This window comes from Phocoena sinus, chromosome 1 (genome assembly GCF_008692025.1).
Source record: "Phocoena sinus isolate mPhoSin1 chromosome 1, mPhoSin1.pri, whole genome shotgun sequence".
Taxonomy (NCBI): domain Eukaryota; kingdom Metazoa; phylum Chordata; class Mammalia; order Artiodactyla; family Phocoenidae; genus Phocoena; species Phocoena sinus.
This window is the reverse complement of record NC_045763.1, coordinates 180,708,882-180,732,212: the sequence shown is the minus strand read 5'-3', so window position 1 is coordinate 180,732,212 and position 23,331 is coordinate 180,708,882. Positions and strand designations below refer to the sequence as shown.

The 23,331-nt window shown below is 36.6% G+C and overlaps 1 protein-coding gene across 1 annotated transcript in view; it reads left to right on the top strand.

The window, feature by feature from the left end:
• The window catches only part of LOC116764264 (abnormal spindle-like microcephaly-associated protein homolog), a 67,834-nt gene that overhangs the window by 22,970 nt on the left and 21,533 nt on the right, over window positions 1-23,331 (top strand). Inside the window, exons 6-17 of the mRNA XM_032652705.1 lie at window positions 1,036-1,281; window positions 1,560-1,627; window positions 3,948-4,089; window positions 4,636-4,766; window positions 5,278-5,453; window positions 7,496-7,641; window positions 7,731-7,816; window positions 8,261-8,482; window positions 9,750-9,957; window positions 10,062-10,204; window positions 10,324-10,452; window positions 15,452-15,646. Coding sequence (XP_032508596.1) covers window positions 1,036-1,281; window positions 1,560-1,627; window positions 3,948-4,089; window positions 4,636-4,766; window positions 5,278-5,453; window positions 7,496-7,641; window positions 7,731-7,816; window positions 8,261-8,482; window positions 9,750-9,957; window positions 10,062-10,204; window positions 10,324-10,452; window positions 15,452-15,646 — 1,892 coding nt within the window. The remainder of the gene's footprint in view (window positions 1-1,035; window positions 1,282-1,559; window positions 1,628-3,947; window positions 4,090-4,635; window positions 4,767-5,277; window positions 5,454-7,495; window positions 7,642-7,730; window positions 7,817-8,260; window positions 8,483-9,749; window positions 9,958-10,061; window positions 10,205-10,323; window positions 10,453-15,451; window positions 15,647-23,331) is intronic.

The window sequence follows — 23,331 nt, the reverse complement described above, 5'->3', positions numbered from 1 at the left end:
TAGATTCAGTCTGCACTAACAGTGAGACATGGCTGCCTAGAAATCCAGTTCAGTCTTAGCTGCATTAATAAAGTGTAATGTCCTGGTGAATCAATTTAAGTCTTATGTGGCCTGATTAGGGATGTTGTCTCCACTGTACCTTAGTTTAAGAAGCTTGTAGACAAGTATATAATTATGAGGGCTCTGAAAACCAGTTGATATGGGGAATTTTAAAAATATTTCAGTGTTTGTTCTGGAAAAGAGAAAAACTCAAGTATAGAACAGGATGGGAACATGGTATCCTTCAAATATTTAAAGAGTTTTCTCCTGAGAGAAGGAAGCTTCATTTGGGCTGCTCTCCCATGGAAGTTGGTATAGGGATCAGTTCTACTCAAGTTAAGGAAAAACCCTTTAAAATATTTAACTTGCCAAAGCAACACCTGGGCTGACTTTAGGGAGATGCTTTCTCCATTGCTGCAGTGTTCCAGCAGACACTGGTCTGTAAGTGTCAGAGAAGTGTGTATGGGAATTTTACATTAAAAGGCCCTTTGATTAGATGATCTCTGAGGTACTTTTCTTTATTTTCCAAAAGTAAACAAAGCATGATTTTTAGTTCTCTTTTTGAGAGAAAATGTGTTTTATAAAAATTCAAATTGCATTTCAAAATTTAACTGATTTTAACAAATCACATTCTTTAGCAGCTTAGCTTTCTAATTTATAAAGAGGGTGGAAGCAGCAAAACCAGTCAGGGAGGCTCTCCCATTAGTCTGGGTCAGAGGTGATCATGTTGGAACCTGGACAATAGTGGTTGTGAGAAATGGTTAGACTTGGGGTACAGTTTGAAGGCAAGAGCCAAGATGTTGCAGTGATAGGATGGCCTAAGGTTCTGAGTGAATGGCATCACCTTTATTTTGAGGTGGGAAAGAGAAGAAGCAGGCTGGAAGGGGTGGGGAATAGGTTCTGTCTTGGCCATCTTCAATTGCATTTATTGCTGGGTTTTAAAATGTATATAAATATTGTTTAACCAAAAACATTCTTTCTTTCGTTTTTACCCAGTAAATGCTTCCACTCTTCTTTTGGGACTGGAGAGTCAACATAAAATAAGTGTCCCGAGAGCTCCTACCAAGGATGAAGTGTCTCTCAGAGCTTATACCGCTCGCTGCAATTTGAATAGATTACGTCGTGCTGCGTGTCGCTTATTTACTTCTGAAAAAATGGTTAAAGCTATGAAAAAGCTTGAAATTGAAATTGAAGCTAGGCGGTTAATTGTTCGAAAAGACAGACACCTCTGGAAAGATGTGGGTAAGAAGATTATAGAAATCTTGAGATTAATTGTTTAAAAACACTCTAGAAATTTTTTATTTCAGAGTCAAATATATGTACATGGTTTCACTTTGTGGCCTAAACTTCCACAAACTTAAATGTGATCATGTACGTATATTAAAGAGTGGAAGTATACTTTAACTTATTTCATATATGTGATTTTCCATTTTGGCCACTGATTTCTTTCCATGAAATTTTATTTACGGTCTCTATTTGATTAGTGATCTGACCTTACTTGCTTGTCACATGTATTTCAGGAGAACGGCAGAAAGTCTTGAATTGGCTGTTGTCATATAATCCTTTGTGGCTACGAATCGGCCTAGAGGTAAGTACACCTTTCAGTTTTTGAAAAAAGGAACATCTTTTTATTATATACTTTTAATAGACTCTTTAATAAAATGATGGTTTCACTTATAAAGTCATTTGGTTAGCTTAATTGATCTTTCAGTATGAAATTTAAGGTCCCTTAATAAATGCTCATTAGGTTAATAGACCCCATCATTATATATTATGGCCATTTTGTTATACAGCAATTTTCCTGTTAGTTTCTTAAATATATACAATATATAATTTGGTACCAGATGTAATAACAAGTATAGTTAGCTCCTTTCTGAGCATTTACCAATGACAATGCCAGGGTGTTGTAAATACATTTCCATATTTAAATCTCTATAAAACCCAGTGAGGTATGTATTATTATTTCAACTTCACTGACAAAACAGAAGCTCAGGTGTTAAGTGACTCGCTGAATGCCAATGCCTCGTCAGGACTGGAATCTACACCAGTCTGATGCCTTTGGAACCATTTTGATGGAACACCTCTCATGGAAACATCATCAGAATTTGAGTTTTTCACATGGGGCATGGTTCAATAATATTTAGAATGTTAAAACTAACTGAATTAGAAAGCCACTAGGAGTTGACTCTTAAAAATATTCTTTTATTACAATCCTCAGTGTTTCCATTTCCTTTAGTCTTTTACTGGTATACTCATATTTTGTTCAGGCTTTTTACTTTTGTCATGTGGGATATCTCATTCTTGCTTCAATTACTTCTAGGCTTTTGAATTAAAAAATCTTTGGTACTGAAAGGAATCTTTACAATAATCTGGCTATTTATCAAGGAGTTGAGGCAATGAATAAGAAGCCTACTCTGGTCACTCAGCTCGATAGTGTCCTTGCTAAGACTTCTTACTTTAATTCTTATTTCAATTGATTTGAAATTCAATTCAATTTCTTATTTCTTTCAGTGAAAGATTAATTAGAAAATTATATATCACCTGGCTGTGCTTTCACATGTCAAATAGTTCCAGAACCTCAATTAAAATAGAACCTATTTGGGGCATAGCTTTTTTGTGGCAGAGGTAAAATGTAGGAGAGTTCAGTGGAAACATGCAATGCCTTTGAAAACTTCTGCTTACATGTGGTGTGCATCACTACCAACCATATCTCTGGCCAAAGTGCATTATCTGTCCAGACACAAATGAGGCAGAAATATTTGTTCTCTTGCAAGAGACATAGCAAGTCTATGCCATTTATTGGGAATAAGACCTTTTTTTTTTTTTTTAATAATTTATTTATTTATTTATTTGTTTTTGGCTGTGTTGGGTCTTTGTTTCCGTGCCAGGGCTTTCTCTAGTTGCGGTGAGCGGGGGCCACTCTTCATCACGGTGCGCGGGCCTCTCACTATCGCGGCCTCTCTTGTTGCAGAGCACAGGCTCCAAACCCGCAGGCTCAGTAGTTGTGGCTCACGGGCCTAGTTGCTCCACGGCATGTTGGATCTTCCCAAACCAGGGCTCGAACCCGTGTCCCCTGCGTTGGCAGGCGGATTCTCAACCACTGCGCCACCAGGGAAGCCCGGGAATAAGACCTTTTAAAGGGAAGGAAGGGATGAAAAATTGTGGACAAAACATTCTACTTTACACCACACCTTAGGGTTCTGCTAGTGGGTGTGACCTTTGAGGATCTTAAAAAAGCATCACAGGCCAAAAAAAATGTAAATAAAGATAAAATTTCTGTATTTTGGCAGATATTAATACTTTCCCATGCTTTTGTCTAGTTTTGTCAGTGTAAGATTATAAAATATAATTTGATATATTTTTAGTTTTTTCTAATTGCTTTAAAAATCGTTAATACTAATCATATTGATGTTAAATTGATGACATATTTTAGTCATTGATTATATACAGATCTGAGCGTCCCAGATGGTTTAGAACCATGGTTTACAAATGGTTTTCCATTTGTTAACTATTCGAAAGTTTAGAATTATTTACGTGTCTGTTGTACCTTCATGATATACTCTGTGGGACAGTTATAATTAAATTTGAGCAACAGGCCTACATTTGATAGTTTTTAAAGGAAAAAATTAAAATGTAAATATTACTTGTCACATGATTTTTAAGAATTTGTCTTAGTCATGAGCTTTCGTCTCTTTTTCATTGTGAAATATACTATATGCACTAAAAATTGCACAAAACGTATATGTTCAGTCCAAAGAGTTGTAGCAAATATTCCTATTATTCCCATGCTATCTAGGACGTAGAACAGCGCCAGTTCCTTAGACCGTCATTGTCTGTCTTCCCCCTTTTGCATCCCACTGCCCCTTAGAGATGACACAGTCCCAACTCTAGCATGAATTTCTTTTTAGACAATATATGGAGAACTCATCCCTTTGGAAGACAACAGTGACATCACAGGGTTGGCAATGTTTATTCTGAATCGCTTGCTTTGGAATCCTGATATTGCAGCCGAGTACCGGCACCCTACCGTTCCTCATCTATATGGAGATGGTAAGTGGTTCTGCCTCAACTGCAGATATATCTATATGTCTATATATTATGTACATACCACATCTTCTTTATCCATTCATCTGTTGATGGACTCTTAGGTTGTTGCTTCCATCTCTTGGCTATTGTAAATGATGCTGCTATGAACATTGGGGTGCATGTATTTTTTGAATTAGCATTTTTGTTTTCTCTGGATGTATACTCAGCAGTGGAGTTGCTGGATCACATGTAGTTCTAGTCTTAGTTTTTTGAGGCACCTCCATGCTGTTTTCCATAGTGGCTGCACCAACTTACGTTCCCCCTGCCAAAACAAAGCAACCAACCCAGCCAGAAAAACAGGTAAATATAAGAAGTTTTATAATCTTATAAAGAATTCCAAGATAATTTGACTTTAAAATATAAAACACATGTCAAGAATCCTTAGTAGGGATATATAGACTAAAAGCACAACAGAATAAATAAATATAGAAAAATATTTCAGAACCAAAAAAAAAAAAAAAAAACTTGGGCACAGATTAACTTGCTAGGCTTTTTTGTATTTTATTTCAGGTCATGAAGAAGCTTTGTCTAAGTTTACATTGAAAAAGCTATTGCTGCTGGTTTGTTTCCTTGATTATGCTAAAATCTCCAGACTTATTGATCACGATCCTTGTCTCTTCTGTAAAGATGCTGAGTTCAAGGTATAGTTTTCAGTTTATATTTGGTTTATATTTCACAGTTAAGACTTTTGCCTGTTTTTATTGTATATTTCCTCCTTAGAAAAAGTGAGTTTCCCAAAAACAGGACTCTGGAGTAGAATAAGAACGCCTACCCAGTAGTTCTAACCCTGCCTAACTTTTTATTGGTTGACATTTCACCAGCATATCACCCTGTTCTTAACTTTGATTTGAGAATGAATGTCACTATGCTTCTGAGGAATTAATTTGGGAGAAAATTTCTTTCCTAATTTGGTATGTTATCAAATTAATGCTAATTTTTAGAGTGTATTATTAATTATGAGCACTTTCTTTAAAGGTCTTAAATTGGAAATATATGAGGTTCGCATTGTTACTATAGGATATGAAACTGACCGTCTTTTTATACTACTATTAATTTTATTTCTATATGCACAGAATGATTTGAAGAATTTGTTTTCATTGTAAATAAAATTATAATTCTAGAATATAATAACTGCCACTTGTTTTTCCATAGGCTAGTAAAGAAATTCTTCTGGCTTTTTCACGAAACTTCCTAGGCGGTGAAGGTGACCTTTCCCGTCACCTGAGCTTCCTGGGATTACCTGTGAACCATGTTCAGACACCTTTCGATGAATTTGATTTTGCTGTTACAAATCTTGCTGTAGACTTGCAGTGTGGGGTGCGTCTTGTGTAAGTATAAGAAATGGAATTATTTTGCTCGCTAGAATAGACTAAAATTTTCTGGAAAACACTTTCTTCTATACCTACACAATCTTTCTTGCTCCTTTACGTAATGGGATAAATCTAGGGTTTAAAAAAGTTGGGATGAGTTTGGGAAAATGGTGTCAATTTTAGGCCCAGAAACCTTGTCTCCTATCCACAATTTTTTCTCCCTGCTGGCATGTGACAGTGTCTGAGTAGGAACCACTGATACCCCAGAATAGGAGTTGGGGAAAGCATGGAACTAATTAAATTAGCAGACATTTAAATAACGCTTTACGTCTGCAGTGGGTTCATGAGTGCATTGTTTGAGACCAGTTTTAGTCGTGTTAACCTTGTTTTACACGTGAGGACACGTGAGATGAAGACGTAAAGTGGCTTGCCCAGGTTTTAGACAGTGGTGGTGGACATCAGCTCCGGATGTCTGGCTTCAGATCCCACGCTGTTTCCTCAGTAACAAACTGGAATCCTCAACATTGGCTTTGGTGTGACAACAGTTACCAGTGCCTGCTCTGGAAGGAGTGGCCTTTACACTGTGCCTTGGTTGGCTTCTTTAGGACAGGTGGATTGAAGACATCCGTCTTGTTTCTAGGAAACTCTCTAATTTATATTACGTTTGACATTTGTGAGGAAGGGATCCCTATATCTCTGTGAATCCCCAGTTCTTCAAAAACAGCATGCATGTCCCTTGTTGCCTTCTAAATTCAGTCTCCATGAACTTTCTTTTCTTTTCTGATCATATATTCTCATGGCAAGGTAACAGTCTTTTGAACTTTACTGTAGCTTCCTCTCACTTGAGTAATTTCCATATAGGCCAGAGCGTTTGCTGATAATGTTTTCCATATTATTTTTATATTTAATTTTTCATTTCATAAATCCAAGCCACCACATCTGTTTTCTGGCCAGTAGGAATTCACGATTTTAGACTTTTTCCACTGTCCAGGAGGAGCAGTGATTGGCTTTATGTTCAGTGCTATTTTTGACAATGAAGGACATTTTTGTGCTTTTATAGGAGTTACTGAGGATTTCCCAGTGTTGGGTGTTGATGCTTTGTCATTGGTCAGGAACTCTTGCTAGTTAAGAGACTCGATCTTGCATACCAAGTTTCTGTTTTCTTCAGTGTCAACAAAATGACCATAGGTCTTCAAGGTCATTTGAGGATACTTGGGAACGGTTAATCCACTGATGCTGTAGGTGGCAGTCAGTCTAGTGTTGCAGAAACGCTTCAGACGTTGACTGAGTGGTTGGCCTACACTGATCGTACATTGCTTCCTAACCTTTAGAAATACGGTTCTGTAAACAATTCTGCCAAATTTTAACTATATATGGTAATCAGTTGGGGCTTGATTTTTCTGTGGAAACAGGGATCTTTGTCTAGTGTAAAGCACTACATGATACTAAGAGTTTGAATTTAAACTGTGGTATAAATGACTTCTTAAGGTAGGCACTCAAATATTTTTATCTTATCTGGTATAGGTATAAGAGCATGGCTTTGGAAACTGTAAAACTGGGTTTTAGCTCTGATACAGCTAGTCCTGTCATTACTAGCTGTATGATCACAGGCAATTTACTTTACTTTTCTGGGCTTTGGTTTCTTCATCTGCCAAAAATGGGATAATAATGCCTGATTGTGGGATTTGCCATGGGGACTAAAATAAAAGAAAGCACTTACTTGATGTGTAGAGTACAGTAGCCCCTCAATAAATGTCCATTTTCCTTTCCTTTCCCTATAGAACCTTGTCGTTCTGCTGCTGTGTGCATTTGTGTGTGTGCATCTTATTTTTCATTCTTACATTCTGTTCACAGACCTTAACCCCCTGGCTTAAATGAGAAATAACTCTATTTGCTAACTATGGAGCAACAGAGTTTTGAGATAGTATTTTGGGGTCTTTCTAACCTAAAACCCTTTAAATCAGGAAGATTGATGTGGGTGATTACTTTATTTAAATGAAGTTCATTTTTCATGTATGTTTTTATCTAACAGTTTCATCTGAAAATTCCTCTGTTGTTAGGCGAACCATGGAACTTCTCACACGAAACTGGAATCTCTCAAAGAAACTTAGGATTCCTGCAATAAGTCGTCTTCAAAAGATGCACAATGTTGACATTGTTCTTGAAGTTCTTAAATCACGAGGAATTCAGTTGAATGATGAGCATGGTAAAAATTGAGTAACTATAAAACTTTTCTTCTCACTAAAAATTGATGTGTACATATATTGTGCTAACGGACTATCTTTCCATTTGCAGGAAATACAATCCTCTCTAAGGATATTGTGGATAGGCACAAAGAAAAAACTCTGGCTTTGCTTTGGAAGATAGTATTGGCTTTTCAGGTACTGTACATTCGGTGCATTTTGTACTTTTTATCAATTTTCAATATTGATTTATAAAAGCATTTTGCATCAAATAAAGACTAACAGTAGTAGTTATTACTAACTAGACTTTCTTCTGTCCCAGGAACTGTGGTAACTGCTTTAAGTATATTCCAGTCTAATCTTCTCAATGCCCCTATAAGGTAGCTAATTGTCATTACTTCATAGGGAAAGGAGGAGACTGGAGTTAGGGTTCGGCATTGAACAGAAGCAGAGAGGAGATTAGAACCCAGGCTTGCGTGGCCGCAGATCCCATGCACTTATCCACTTACACATTCTATCACTTCCACGTAGATTGTATTTGCCTTAAAAAAAAAAATCATGATAATAGAAGACTTTAGCTTCTGTGGGTCAAAAATAATATATGAAAAATATAAAGATATGTATCCTCTTTTCGTATTTCAGGTGGATATTTCCCTTAATTTAGATCAGTTAAAGGAAGAAATTGACTTTTTAAAGCACACACAGAGTATGAAGAGAAAAATGTCTGCACTGTCATGCCATTCTGATGCTGTTATCAGTAAGAAAAAAGACAAAAGGCATAGTGGTCACTTTGAACAATATAGTGAAAGCGTAAAGCTACTGATGGATTGGGTAAATGCTGTCTGTGACTTCTATAATAAAAAAGTAAGTTCTTTGTTTTAGCCCAGTTTCTTTAAATAAATTTTGGTTAAAGTCAAACTTAGCACGTGAAATATTTTCTTTAATTTCTTAAATAATTTAGTTGATATGTATAAGCAAACTTTTCCTCTAATGAGTAAGGGTACTGTCACATACCTAGTGTCATCTAATCTGTCACCAATTGTATAATGCACGATTATTTTATGTATCACCAAGAAAAAAAAAATGTCCTAGTTGGGAGTCTTTTTTTTTTTTTTGCGGTACGCGGGCCTCTCACTGTTGTGACCTCTCCCGTTGCGGAGCACAGGCTCCGGACGCGCAGGCTCAGCGGCCATGGCTCACGGGCTCAGCCACTCCGCGGCATGTGGGATCTTCCCGGACCGGGGCATGAACCCACGCCCCCTGCATCGGCAGGCGGACTCTCAACCACTGTGCCACCAGGGAAGCCCCCTTAGTTGGGAGTCTTAATAGGAGATGCTTGCATTGAACTGTGGGCCAAAGGATCACACCCTCATTACAAGAGGGAATGCAAATAAACCACAGAGGGACGTTAGAGAGGAGGAGAGGAGTCTAAGCTCTGTCTTTTATAATCATTTGTTAGATCGATCCTGTATTTCTGTATGAAATGTACGTTTAAGTATAAATACATGAAAATAAATGGTCCTGACACACATGAATAAAATATCTGTTAAGGAATATAAAACAGAAAAACCATCAAATATATGGGTAATCGTCTATGTTTTAATTAAATACTAGAGAGCCCTGAAGACCCTAGTGCTGAGGCTCTAGGGGAGAATGTGTCCCATGCCTTTCTCTTAACTTCCGGTCCTGCTGGCAACCCTTGGACTTCCTTGCTGTGTAGACACAACACTCCCATCACTGCCCGTCTTCACATGGCATTTTCCCTGTGTGTCTGTCTCTGCGTCTCTCCTTTTCTTATAAAGACACCAGTCACATCTGATTAAGAACTCATCTTACTCCAGTGTGATCTCACCTTAACTAGTTAAACCTGCAGTGACCCTCTATCCAAATAAGGTCACATCCGGAGATTCTGGGAAGGACATGAATTTTTGATGAACACTGTCCAACCCAGAACAACAATATGACTGATATTTTATAGGTGAGGATTTGGCCGTGCATATGGTATTATACTAGGCGCTACTAGAAATTAACGTGATAGTCAGCTATTCAAAGGAAATATGGACTACAAAACCATTAGAATTTATATTCCTATCTAAATACAGTTCATTCTTTTTCTGATATTTCCAATCAGGTGGAGAATTTTACAGTGTCTTTCTCAGATGGCCGGGTGTTATGTTACCTGATCCACCACTACCATCCTTGCTACGTGCGTTTTGCTGCCATATGTCAGCGTACCACCCAAACCGTAGAGTGTACGCAAACTGGTTCTGTGGTGTTAAACTCATCATCTGAATCTGATGAAAGTTCCCTGGATTTGTCTCTTAAAGCACTTGATCAGGGTTAGTCCCTTTTGGTTGATTAACTTTTCCAGTTTTTTCATTGGCCTGTCTGATTTCTGGCAAGAGCAGTCTAATCTGATCTCTTTCTTTTACTTGCATTGCAGAAAATACTTCGGAACTATACAAAGAACTCCTAGAAAACGAAAAGAAGAATTTTCAGTTGGTCAGGTCTGCAGCTAGAGACCTCGGTGGAATACCTGCTATGATCCATCACTCAGATATGTCAAATACAATTCCCGACGAGAAGGTAAGTAAAAGTTTCTTAACCAATAATACCTCTTAATAATCAGAGTCTCAGACGACAGGAAGTTTTATATTCTCTGTCTCATGGAAACTTCTGTTTTCATCTTTTATGTTATCTCTTAGGTGGTTATTACCTATCTGTCATTTCTTTGTGCGAGGCTTTTGGATCTTCGTAAAGAAACGAGAGCCGCTCGACTTATACAAACAACTTGGAGAAAATATAAGCTAAAAAAGGATCTAAAACGCCATCAGGTACTCCTCAAAAATGAAAAAACACTATAACCTAAACTGTAGTTCATAAGATGTCAGCTGATTGATTCTTGATACTGTTCTTACGTTTTACCGAGGTAGGAAATTACTGAGGTAATTTTCATAATTGTGTGTGTTTCGAGTTGGGGATGAATATTTTCCCCTAACTCCTCATGTTTCCTTCATTCAATTTTTCTTCCAGCCTCTGCCCCAAGGGACATGGAGTACCTTAACCACATTGTAAATTGGTGAAAAGTTAACTGGGGAGGTCTGACTCAGCTCTTCCCTCCTTCATCCTGGACTCTGACTTGCCTCCAGGAAACAGGAGTTTTCCTTTAATTTTTCATGCTGTGCTCTGGAAGGCTTGACCTCAACCGGTGCCATTCGGGCCTGGGTGTCACCGGCCTGATTCTGCAGTTCAGTTAGCCAGCTCATTTTGTCTGCCATGAAACTGTCTTCTAGGTTATCCTTTGTTAGTTTAGAAGCAGCATTTTGGTTTCCATCGTTTTATTTCTCAAAATGTTTAGGACCTGAGCACAGGGAGAAGGATGTCATTTACTGTTTTCCTTTGCAACCCCAGTAGTATGAATTTTGCATTAACGTAAAGTAAGAGTTGTCTTGAGTTCTGAGAAAAATGTCATTTTTAACAATCTAAGAAATGGTCTCCTTGATCAAATTGAAAAAACTATTTTAATCCTTTTATCTCAGTACTCTTTCCACTAATGATGCTGTATTTATTTGGAGAAATCAAAGAAGCAGCCATGCTTAAGAAATCTTATCAGATCTGTTTCAGAAATACATTTCACCCAGGATTGCTCCTCGGTTTTGAATTACAATGCACTTATGATAAAGTTCTTAGTAGCTGTAAAGTAGCTAAATTTTGGCGAATCATAAACATACCATGTTTTCTCTCACACCATATCAGACCTGGAAATAACACTAATTGAAATAATCTGCTCTGGCCCCACTAAGTCTTGGTAGTAACTTTTGGGAAGTAAGCAGTGGTTTACACTCGCAAGGGGTCTTCTCTGCTGCCACGTATTCTCTGTGCCTTCTTTCGCCCCTTATCTTCCCAGGGTCTGCCTCCTTGCCCACATATCCTTGGAGGATAACTTGCACTTCTGGGGGCTTATCGGAGAATTGTTTTAGCAAAGTTTTCAGGGAGGGCACCCTCCTGGCCAGTCCTCAAATTAGTTCATTAATTCTTTTTATATGGCAATAAATGAGACATTTAAGATTTTAAGAAACAGGTATCAATTAGTTTTTTTTCTTTTTTGGTAATGAAATCTTAGTTTTCTGCTCAAGGTAGTCTTGTATTAATCACACATATCAGTTGCAGAAATTTCTTAGCTTTTTCCTCACAAGATCCCTTTTCTTGATTTATTTCCTTTGTCCAAGTACTGGAAATTTCCCTTTTTTTTTGAAAACCACTGCTTCTCTCCTTTCTCCAGGTGACAATACTCCTTTTCTTATACAATTACACTGAGATCCAAGTATACCTCTTCATTTGTTATTGGGAACATTAAGCAGCAGATTCCCTTCATATTCCTGTAGAAATATCACAAGCTAGTAAGCACATAAACGTTACCTTGAGGTAGCTATTTTCCAGGTTCTATATTTTCCTTTAGTCATTACTGTAATTTAGATAAACTATTTAATGAGAATAGAATGGTTCAAGCTCTTGTTGTGATGGAGAAGCATTGGCTAAACAGCCCAAATTCCCTGGCGAATGAAGCAGGGTTATCCAAGGGTCCCCGACACATTCTACCTCTTAGTTCTTCCTGAGTGAATAGGCACCAGTTCCAAAGCAAAGTAAATCCTTTACATATACAAAGCAAAATAAAAATAAACTGGTAACACGTTGGCTCAGCCACACGGTAGAATTAAAAATGATGACGTGGTCAGTGACTGCGGGTATGGGAACTTTTGCCATTGGTTTATGTAAGTTTTCAAATAGTTACTCGTTTTTGTAATATATTTGGCTCTTTGAACTTATCTACTTTCCGTCTGTAGCTTTTCTAATGTCACATACAATTGTTCCACATTAGTTTGCTTGAGATTGAGATGATCTACAAGCTGAATTCAGTTTCATTTTACATCAACTTATTGCATCCAAAAATGCCCCTGGTCCTTAGAGCTTTTGACTCAAAAGCTACTTTTGAACTGCATTGTATTCTTTATTAAGCTAATCAATTGGGTGCTTTTTATTCCCCTGAAATAGTTTTCTTTTAAACTGTGGTAAAGAACACATATCATAAAATATACCATCTTAACTGTGTTTTAGGTTATTCCTAGTTTTAAAGTTTACCGAACACTACCATTTGTAGTGTTAAGTATATTTGCATTGTCGTGAAACAGATCTCCAGAAATTTTTCAATTTGAAGAACTGCAACTTTGTACTCATTAACCATTCCCCATTTCCTCCCCCACTTGTCCCTGGTAACTACCTTTCTACTTCCTATTTTGACTACTTTAGACACCTAATATAAGTGGAATCATACAGTATATTCGTCCCTGTGTGACTGGCTTCTTTCACTTAACATATGCCCTCAAGGTTCACCCATGTTGTAGCCTGCAGCAGAATTTCCTTCATTTTAAAGGCTGCATAGTATTCCATTGTGTGTATATACCACATTTTGTTTATCCATTCAATGGGCATTTGGGTTACTTCCACCTCTGGGCTATTGTGAATAATGCTGCTATGAACAGGAGTGTACAAATCCCTCTTTTCGACCCAGTTTTCAGTTCTTTTGGAGATCTACCTAAAAGTGGTATTGCTGGATCATATGGTAATTCTATTTTTGATTTTTTTTGAAGAACCACTATACTGATTTCCAATAGTAGTCACTGTGGGTTGCATTTTACAGTCCCACCAATAGTGAACAAAGATTCCAGCTACTCCATGATCCCTGCCAGCAGTTGTTGTTTTCTGCTTGTTTGTTTGTAGTAGTTTAGAGATATCTCATTGTGATTTTGATATGCATTTCTCTGATGATTAGTGTTGTTGAGCATCTTTTCATATGCTTGTTGGCCATCTGTATGTCATCTTTGGTGAAATATCTTCGTTTGCCCATATTTTAATTGGGTTATTTGATTTTTTTATTGTTGAGTTGTAACAATTCTTTATATACTCTAGATACAAGTTCCTTATTAGATATATGATATGCAAAATTTTTTTTCAGTATGTAGGTTTCCTTTTCACTCTGTTGATTGTGTCCTTTGATGAACAAAATTTTTTGTTTGATGTAATCCCATTTTGTCTAATTTTTGCTTTTGTGCCTGTGCTTTTGCTGTCATATCTCATAAATCATTGCTAAATCCAATGTTATGAAACTTTACCCTATGTTTTCTACTAAGAGTTTTATACCTTTGGGTTGAATGTTTAAGACTTTCATCCAGTTTGTGTTAATAAATGCATAGTGTGTGAGATAAGGGTCCAACTTCACTCTTCGATATGTTGGTATCCAAATACCAGTTTTCACAACACCATTCATTGGAGAGACTGTCCCTTTCCCATTGAGTGGTCTCGGCACCCTTGTTAAAGATCAATTATCCAGTTACATGGGGGTTTATTTCTGGGCAGTCTATTCTATTACGTTGTTCTATATATCTGTCTTTATGCTGGTTCCACACTGTTTGATTATTGTAGCTTTGTGATATGTTTTGAAATTGTGGGTGTTGGTGAAGGGGGGTGTGCTTTTAACTTGGATCTTTATAGCCTTAAAGGCCACAGGCTTCACAGGGCACTGACAATGATGTTAGATGGCTTAATCCACTTGTTGGACATAATTCCTCAGCCTAATTTTAGAACTTTCTAGTCTTTCCTCACTCAAGGGTGTGATCCAATATATGGCCCCCACCATTCCTTAGTATATGTTTCAGTCCATTAGTTCCCTTTTTCCTCTGTCAGAATAGCAGTTTGATCCCTTCCCTAGGAAACTGCTAATCTCTGTGTAGAGCCCACTCTTGCGTAGTGCGTGGTCCCAGACAGCAATGCAAAGGGTTATCAGACGATCTCTAAGTTGTTCCTTTTCACTAGATGAATAATTTATATTCCAGTTTCTAATTCAGGTGAACTGAAGTGATAGATCTAGCCTTGAAGAGTATAGCAAAATGATTAAGAGCACGAACTCTGAAGCCAGACTACCTGTGTCCAATCCTGGCCATCCTCCTGGTGGACTGACTATCTACCTGAGCGCTCAGCCCCAGTTTCCTCATGGCCATGAGAGTAGTGCCTGTTCATCTGTTCTTAACGGTTGTTGTGAGGTTGGATGAATCATTCCTGCAGTGTTTAGAATGGTGCCTGACACCTGGTATTTAATCTTTTATTATTCATACTAATTCATGATTAGAAGTAAGAAGTAGAGATGTGCAGGGCACTGGTCTCTAGCACTCCCGGGGCAGCCAGCTCCTCTCTGGCCACTGACGCTGCAGGACAGTCCTGGCATCAGTTATCACAACCCAGTACTCTGTTCTCTTCAGCCTCTATGGCTTAAAGCCACCATGTATTCTGGGGGTAAAGGAGGGTATTTTGCCTTTCCTTTTTTGTGAATTCCTTTCTTCAAATTGTAGAAGAACAGTACCACCTTATACTGTAAAGTATTTGTTTTAGAGTCTCTTTTTTTCTCCTACAATCCATCCCTTTCTCAAAAATCAAACGTGAATTCACTGCACCATAATCTGAGACACATACCACATTTAAATTGACTTTATATTGATTACCGATGATCTGTGATAAATCAAACATGTCTGTGATCATTATCTTAGGATGATATTTCCTAGGAATCTTTGTTTTATCATATAAATATATCTGCACGTCTATTCAATATGTTCAACAATATATCAGCTATTTCAACATGCCCAGAAGTGATGAGCATATTTTACAATAAGTCTGGGGGACATTTTATTTCCAGGATCGATTTGATTAATATTTAACAGGTGATTTTCTTACAAATAATGGTTTAGGGTCTTAAGTGAGTAAGTGCTTTTTTTTTTTTTCTAGAAGAGAGACAAAGCTGCAAGAATTATTCAGTCAGCTGTAATCAATTTTCTAACTAAAGGACGATTCAAAAAGGAGGTCAACGCAGCATTGGTCATTCAGAAATATTGGCGAAGACTCTTAGCGAAGAGAAAATTATTAATGTTAAAAAAGGAAAAACTAGAAAAAGTTCAAAATAAATCAGCATCTGTTATTCAGGTATAGTATTCTGAATTTTTGAATTTAAAAAGGTTTAATGACATTTTTAAGAAAGTAAAATATGATAAAGTTTTAAATTATTATATTTTAGGCTTCTACATTTTATGTAGTACTTAAGCTTAACAAATATTTGATACCTCCCTGCTACATGTAAAACTCTTGGCTGTGTTCAGCATAAGGGTCAAACAAATCGAAACACCTCCTTTGCTCTGAAGGAGGGAACAGTCTAATTCTGTACCCCGTGCTGTCTTCTTTGCTTTACATTAGAGGTTTGCAATCTTCCACTGTGGGTCATGCTGGCACACTGTACCCTTCTACCTTGTATATCCATAAACCCAGCCACACTCTCTTTTGCATCTTTACTATGAGTCCTGGAAATTATCCCCAAAGATGTACACTTTGGGGATAACAGTGTACATCTTCCTCTCTAACCCACTTAGTTGCAAGTGCTGGAAATACTACTTATCATCAGTTTATAGAATGCCTATGTAATTTTTCTACTGAGTAAAAGAAAAAAAATTAACTTATCTACTTTACTTAATGGACATATTCCTTACATCCAAATGTTAGTCTTTGATATTACGTTCTATTTTAATAACATCAGAGAGGTGTACTATTTAAATTTACCCTATGTAAATGCCATTGAATTTTATCTATTTTATAAACTTGGAGATTTGTTTCTGGCTACTACTACTGAAAGTGAGAGATTCTGATTTAATAAATTCTCTTTCTCTGAACCTTTTTTTTAATGTGGAATATTACACATAGAAAATTGCACAAAACACAAATGTAGAGCCTAATGGTTTTTCACTAAGTGAATACTTACGTAACCACACCCTAGGTCAAGAAATAGAATATTGCTAGCCTCTCAGAAGGCATTTCTCAATCAGTTAATCCCCCAGCCCAGCCGAAGGTAACCATTATTCTAATGTATGCTAATCATGCCTTTTTCCTATACATCTTTCTTAAATGCTCTAATATTGTCTTGCCTGTTTTTTGAATTTTACATAGAGGGGTTCAGACAGTGTGAATTCTTTTATTGAACATGAAATTTGTGGAGATTTATCAGTGTTGTTGAGTGTAACTGTGATTTAACTTTCATTTTATAATATCCTGCAATTTATTTGTTCTGTTGTTGATGGACATCTGGCTTTCTGGTTTTGAGCTGTTACGACTAAAGCGTTTATGAACGTGCCTTTTGGTGTGAAATATATTCACTCTGTCCGGCATATACCTACGAGTACAACTGTTTGTCTTAGAGTATATATATTTCAGTTTTAGTACATACTGCCAAGGACTTTTCTAAGGTGGTTATAGCACCACCAGCTGTTTATAATACTTGGAAGTTATCTCTTTAATTTTAGCCATCCTGGTCACCATTCTGGTCGTTGTGCAGTGGTATCTTAGAATAGATTTAATTTGCATTCCCTTGATAATGAATGACATTGAACACATTTTCATATTGAAAGTCTTCCTTCATGAAGTGTTTCTTCAAGGATCTTTTTTTCCGTTTTTTATTTTGATTGTTTGCTTTCTTGTGGATTTGTAAGAGATCTTTATCTATTCTGGTTATCAGACCTTTGTTGGATATGTGCGTTTTAAATGTCTTCTCCCAGACCGTGGTTTATAGTTTTATGTCTTCAGTGAAAGTTCTTAATTTTCTTTTATGGTTAGTGGGTTTTGTTTTTTTTTTGAACCATTTAAGGAGTGTTATTTCAACCTAAGGCCTTGAAGATATTCTCCTGTATTGTATTCTGAATCCTTTAATGTGTTGTCTTTCACATTTAGATCTCTCTTGAAATTAATTTTTGCATATGATTTGTGTTAGGGACCGTTTTTCTTTTTGTATATATGGATAGCCATTGTTTCAGTTACAACTTACTGAAATGACCACACTTGCCTCATTGCTGTGCTATCTTTAATTATTTTTTATTTTTATTTATTTTTGGCTGTGTTGGGTCTTCGTTGCTGCGTGCGAGCTTTCTCTTGTTGCAGTGATCGGGGGCTACTCTTTGTTGTGGTGCACGGGCTTCTCATTGCGGTGGCTTCTCTTGTTGTGGAGCACGGGCTCTAGGCGCGTGGGCTCAGTAGTTGTGGCTCACAGGCTTAGTTGCTCCGCGGCATGTGGGATCTTCCCGGACCAGGACTCGAACCTGTGTCCCCTGCATTGGCAGGCGGATTCTTAACCACTGCCCCCCCAGGGAAGCCCTGCTGTGCTATCTTTAGCATACATCAAATATTCTTATATGTGTGGTTCTGTTTCTAGAGTTTTTTCTATTTCATTGTTCTTTTTGTCTACCAGTGAGCCATGTACTCTAGCTTTACAAGAAATCTGGATGTCTGGTAGATAAAACTTTCTTTGTTTTCTTTAAGAAGTTTTTGGCTATTCTAAAGTCCTCTGCATTTTCACACATTTTGAAACTGAAGTTTAAAAAATATTGGAATTTGATTGAGATTTAATTGAATAGGTCAGTTTAGTTAGAATTGATATCTTTAGCTACTAAACATGGTATTTATTTCCTATTTATTTAGGCCTTCTTTAAAAGTCTCCTAAAATGGTTTTATGATCTGATGCAAGAGGTCTTAAATATCTTCATTTGTTCCTAGGTATATTATAAATTTTTTAAAATTTAAATTTAATAAATTTTAACTTTATGTTGATTAAAATTAAAATTTTTAAATTAACCCTCAGTAAAATGTGCTTTTCTTTTTTTGGTGTGTGGTTCCACAGATTTAAACACATATACACATGTGTTTAAACACAGTTGTGAAATCATCACCTCAATCAGGATACAGAACAGTTCCATCTCCCAGAAGAACTGTTGCATTCTATTCCTTTGCGGTCCTTTCTCCCTCCTCACCCAGCCCCAGGCACCCAAGCTCTGCTCTCTGTTCCCATAGTTTTGCCTTTTTGAGAATGTCGCATAAGGGAGCCATGCGGTAGGTAAGTTTTGAGACTGGTTTTTTTTTCTCTCTGCAGGATGCCTTTGAGTCTCACCCAAGTTGTTGCATGTATCAGTGGTTTATTCTCCTTCATTGCTGAATAGTATTCCATTGTATGGATGTACCACAATTTGATTATACATTAATCTGTTGAGGGGTATTTGCATTCTTTCCAGTTTTAGGTGATTTCATTCCATTAGGGTAAACAGCTAGGAATGAGATTGCTGGGTCATTTGGTAAGTGTATGTTTAGCTCCATAAGATATCACCAAACTGTATCTAGAGTGGCTTAACCCACTTTGCTGCCCACCCCCAAAGGGTAAGGATGCTAATTGCTCCATATCCTTAGCAACACGGATTTCTATGTTTTTCAGTCGTTCTGATGGATGTGTAGTGGTGTCTTGGTTTTAGATTCTGTTTTCCTAATGGCTATGTATATGTCTTCAAATGCTTAATTGCCTTTCGATTATCTTCTTTATGAAGTGTCTCTTGAAATCTTTTGCCCATTTTTATAATTGAGAGCTTATCTTATTGAGTTTTGAGACTTTTTCTATATTCTGGGTACAAGTTGTTTGTCAGCGATTTGCAACTATTTTCTCTTGATAGGCCTTTTACAGACAGAGTTTGCTGGTCTTTGATCTTGGTGAATGTTCTGTGTACTTGAAAAGAATGTGTATTCTGTTGTTGGGTGGAGTGTTCTATAAATGTCAATTAGATCTACTTGGGTGATGATATTTAACAGTTCTTTTATATCCTAACTGGTGTTCTGTTTATTTAGTCTTATACCAAGAGAGCAGTATTTAAGTCTCTAACTATAATTGTGGATATATCTTTCTCCCTTTGGTTTTATCTACATATATTTTGAAGATGTTTTGTTAGGTGCATACACATTTGGAATTTTTATGTCCTCTTGATGAGTTGAGTTTTGTTTTTTATCATCATTTTTTATCATTGGTGAGTTGAATTTTTTTAAATCATTTTTTATCATTGTGTAATGTTCCTTTTTTATCCTTCAAAATTTTCTTTGCTCTGAAGTCAACCTTGCATGCTCTTACTATAACCACTCCAGCTTTCACTTGATTATCATTCGCAGGGTATATTTTTTTCCTTTCTTTTACTTATTATTTGCTTACATCATTATATATGGCTTAAAGTCTTGACAGCATATAGTTTTTATGTTTTGAAAATCTCTATCTTTTAATTGATGATTTATACCATTTATATTTCAGATATTTATCAATATGCTTGGATTTGGGTCTATCATTTTATTGTTTCGTTTTCTGAATGTTCACTTTCTTTCATTCTTCTTTTTCCCCTTTCCTGTCTTTTCAATTATTTGAATACATTTTAGTGTTACATTTTAGTTTATCTTTTTTCTTTTTAGTTATTATTTTATCCCCTTGTACAGGGGTTTGGTTATTTGGGGTTTGTTTGTTTGTTTGGTTGGTTTTTTGCCTTTTTTTGGTTGCTATAGGCATTTCAGTATACAAAACTTTTAATCTACTTAGAATCAATATTTTATCCCTTTAAATGGAATGTAGAAAACTTACCACTATCTAGTTCCCTTTGCTCCCCCCACTTTTATGTTTTAGCGGTCTTATTTATTAAACCTACATACAAATAAAATCACATCAGGCAATGTTATAAGTTTTGCTTTCAATCATAATAAATATTTTAAAGAGTACATGAGAATAATATCCTGTTAATGCAGATACTTTTCATTTCTGTTGCTTTGCTTTCTTTTTTTATAGTACGCTTTTTGCAATTTATGAACATTGTAATTAACTAAAGTCCTTAGTTTCCATAGGTTTCACTCTTTATGTGGTATAGTTGTGCTTTGACAAAAATCCTGCCCTAAAAATCCTTTCTGCTTTACGTATTCATCTCTTATCCCTCTGCAAAATCCTGGGCAACCATTGATCTTTTTACTGTCTCTATACTTTTGCTTTTTCCAGGATGTCCTATAATTTGAACTCATCAATATGTAGCCTTTTCAGATAGGTTCTCTCACTTCACAATATGCATTTAAGTTTCTTTTATGTCTTTTCCTGCCTTGATAGTTTGTTTCTTTTTATTGCTGAATAACATTCTATCATATTGATGTACCACAGTCGTTTTTATCCTTTCACCTATTGAAGGATGTATTGGTTGCTTCTAATTTGGGGCCATTATGAATAAAGGTGCTATAAACACCTGTGTGCAGGTTTTTCTGTGGACTTGGTTTTCAGCTTCTTTGGGTAGGTACCTAGCAATGGGATTGCTTGATCATATGACAAAACTATATTTAGGTTTGTGAGAAACTGCCAAACTATCTTCCAAAGTGGCTGTACCATTTTGCATTCCCACCAGCAATGAGTGAGGGTTCCTGTTGCTCCACTTCCTGGCCAGCATTTGGTGTTGTCACTGTTTTAGACTTTACCATTAAAATAGATGTGTATAGGCATCACATTGCTGTTTCAATTTGCAATTCCCTAGTGCATTTGATGTTAAGCATCTTTTCATATGCCATTTACAATCTGTATATCTTCTTTGGTGAAGCATTCAGATATTTTCCCCATTTTAAAATTCTTATTGCCAATTTTTGAATTCTTTATTGTTGAGTTTTAAGTGTTCTTTGTATAACTGGATACAAACCCTTTATTAGATTTATATTTTATAAATATTTCCTCCTAGTTTATGGCTTATCTTTTTGTTCTGTTAACAGAGTCTTTCACAGGGCAGATTATTTTTTTTTTTGATTTTAATAAACTCTGACATCAATTTTTTTTCTTTCATGGATTATACTTTTGGCATTATATCTAAAAAGCTATTGCCAAACCCAAAGTTACTTAGATATTCTATTGTTATCTCTCAGAAGTTCTATAGTTTTGGATTTTACATTCAGATCTATGATCTATTTGAGTTAATTTTTGTGAAAGGTTAAGAGTTAGTGCTTGACTCACTTTTCTTTCATATGGATGTCTACTTCTTCCAGTACCACTTGTTGACAAAACTATCCTTTTTTTTGTTTTTTTTTTTTTTTTTACAGTATGTGGGCCTCTCACTGCTGTGGCCTCTCCCATTGCGGAGCACAGGCTCCGGACGCACAGGCTCAGCGGCCATGGCTCACGGGCCCAGCCGCTCCACGGCATGTGGGATCTTCCCGGACCGGGGCACGAACCCGTGTCCCCTGCATTGGCAGGCAGAATCTCAACCACTGCACCACCAGGGAAGCCCGACAAAACTATCTTTTATCCATTCAGTTGTGTTGTTTGTTTATCAAACATCAGTTGACTATGTTGCATGGGTCTATTTCTGGGCTCCTTATTCTGTTCCATTGATCTATTTTTCTATTATTTTGCCAGTATCACGCTGTCTCAATTACTGTGGCTTTATAATAACTTTTGAAGTTGGATGATGTTAGTCCTCCAACTTTGCTTTTCTTCACTATTGTATTTGCTATTCTGGGTATTTTGCGTCACCTTATGTACTTTAGAAGCAGTCTGCCAGTGTCCACAAAGTAACTGGATGAGATTTTGATTGAGACGACATTGAATTGATAGATCCAGGTGGGAAGAACTGGCATCTTAACAAAATCCAGCCTTCCTATCTATGAATATGATATATCTCTATTTATTTAGATATTCTGTGTTATCTTTCAGCACAGTTTTATAGCTCTGACAGATCTTGTGCATATTTTGTTAGATATATTCTTAAGTATTTCTCTTTTTTTTGCTAATAATGTTAATGTTTCCATATTCTACAAATTTGCTATAATTGCTTATTCCAGGAGGTTTTTTTTGTCATTTCTTTGAATTTTCTACATAAATGATCATGTCATCTATGAACAAAAAAAGGGTTTATTTCTTCTCTGTCTGCATAGCTTTTATGTCCTTTTCTTATTGCATTAGGCAGGACCTCTAGTAGATGCTAAATAGGCTTGGTGAGAGGATACATCCTTGTATTATTCCTGGTCTAAGAGGGAAAGCATTTAGTTTCTCACTGTTAAATCTGATGATAGCTGTAGGTTTGTGTAAATGTTATTATTCTGAGGAGGTTCCCCTCTACTCTTAGTTTGTTGAGACATTTCTTTCTCTTTTTTTCCCCAGTCATTTTTTTTCTTTCTTGTTCAGCCTAGAGAATTTGTATTGATCTCCAAGTTCATTGATTCTTCTGTCATCTCCATTCTGCTACTGAGCCATGCCAGTGAGGTTTTTTGTTGCTGTTGTCTTGGTTATTGTGTTTTCAGTTCTAATATTCCCATTTGGTTCTTAGTTGTATCTTTGATGGTTTTTTTCTGAGACTTTTAATCCTTCCATTAGTCCCCGCCACATCTTAGCAATATTTGGAGTGTTTTGGACAAAGGAATGGTCTTATTGCGAGAAGAACGTTCAGAGCTTGTTGACCAGTAGCCAGGATCCGCTTGAGACTTTGTAGCTCGCGTGTTGCTGGGATAACTAAGGAGTTAGGGAATGTGGGGTGGTTGGGAAGGAAGCAAGAGGAAAAAGCTTTATTACTTCTCAAGTCTTTCCAGAATCCTACTTTTTAACCATGTATCTATAATTCCTAAATTTTATTCTTAATGAAAATACTGACTCAGAGAGTGCTGTGACTCAGTGATATTTCTCAAAATCCTGTGTTGATGTTACCAGGCCTGTAACACAGGGTCCCTCCTATAAACAGTTTTCAATCATTATAAGATAGCTTAGCAACCTTGATAAAAGGGGAAAATATAAGATCCAGAGATACATTCATAGGAAATTA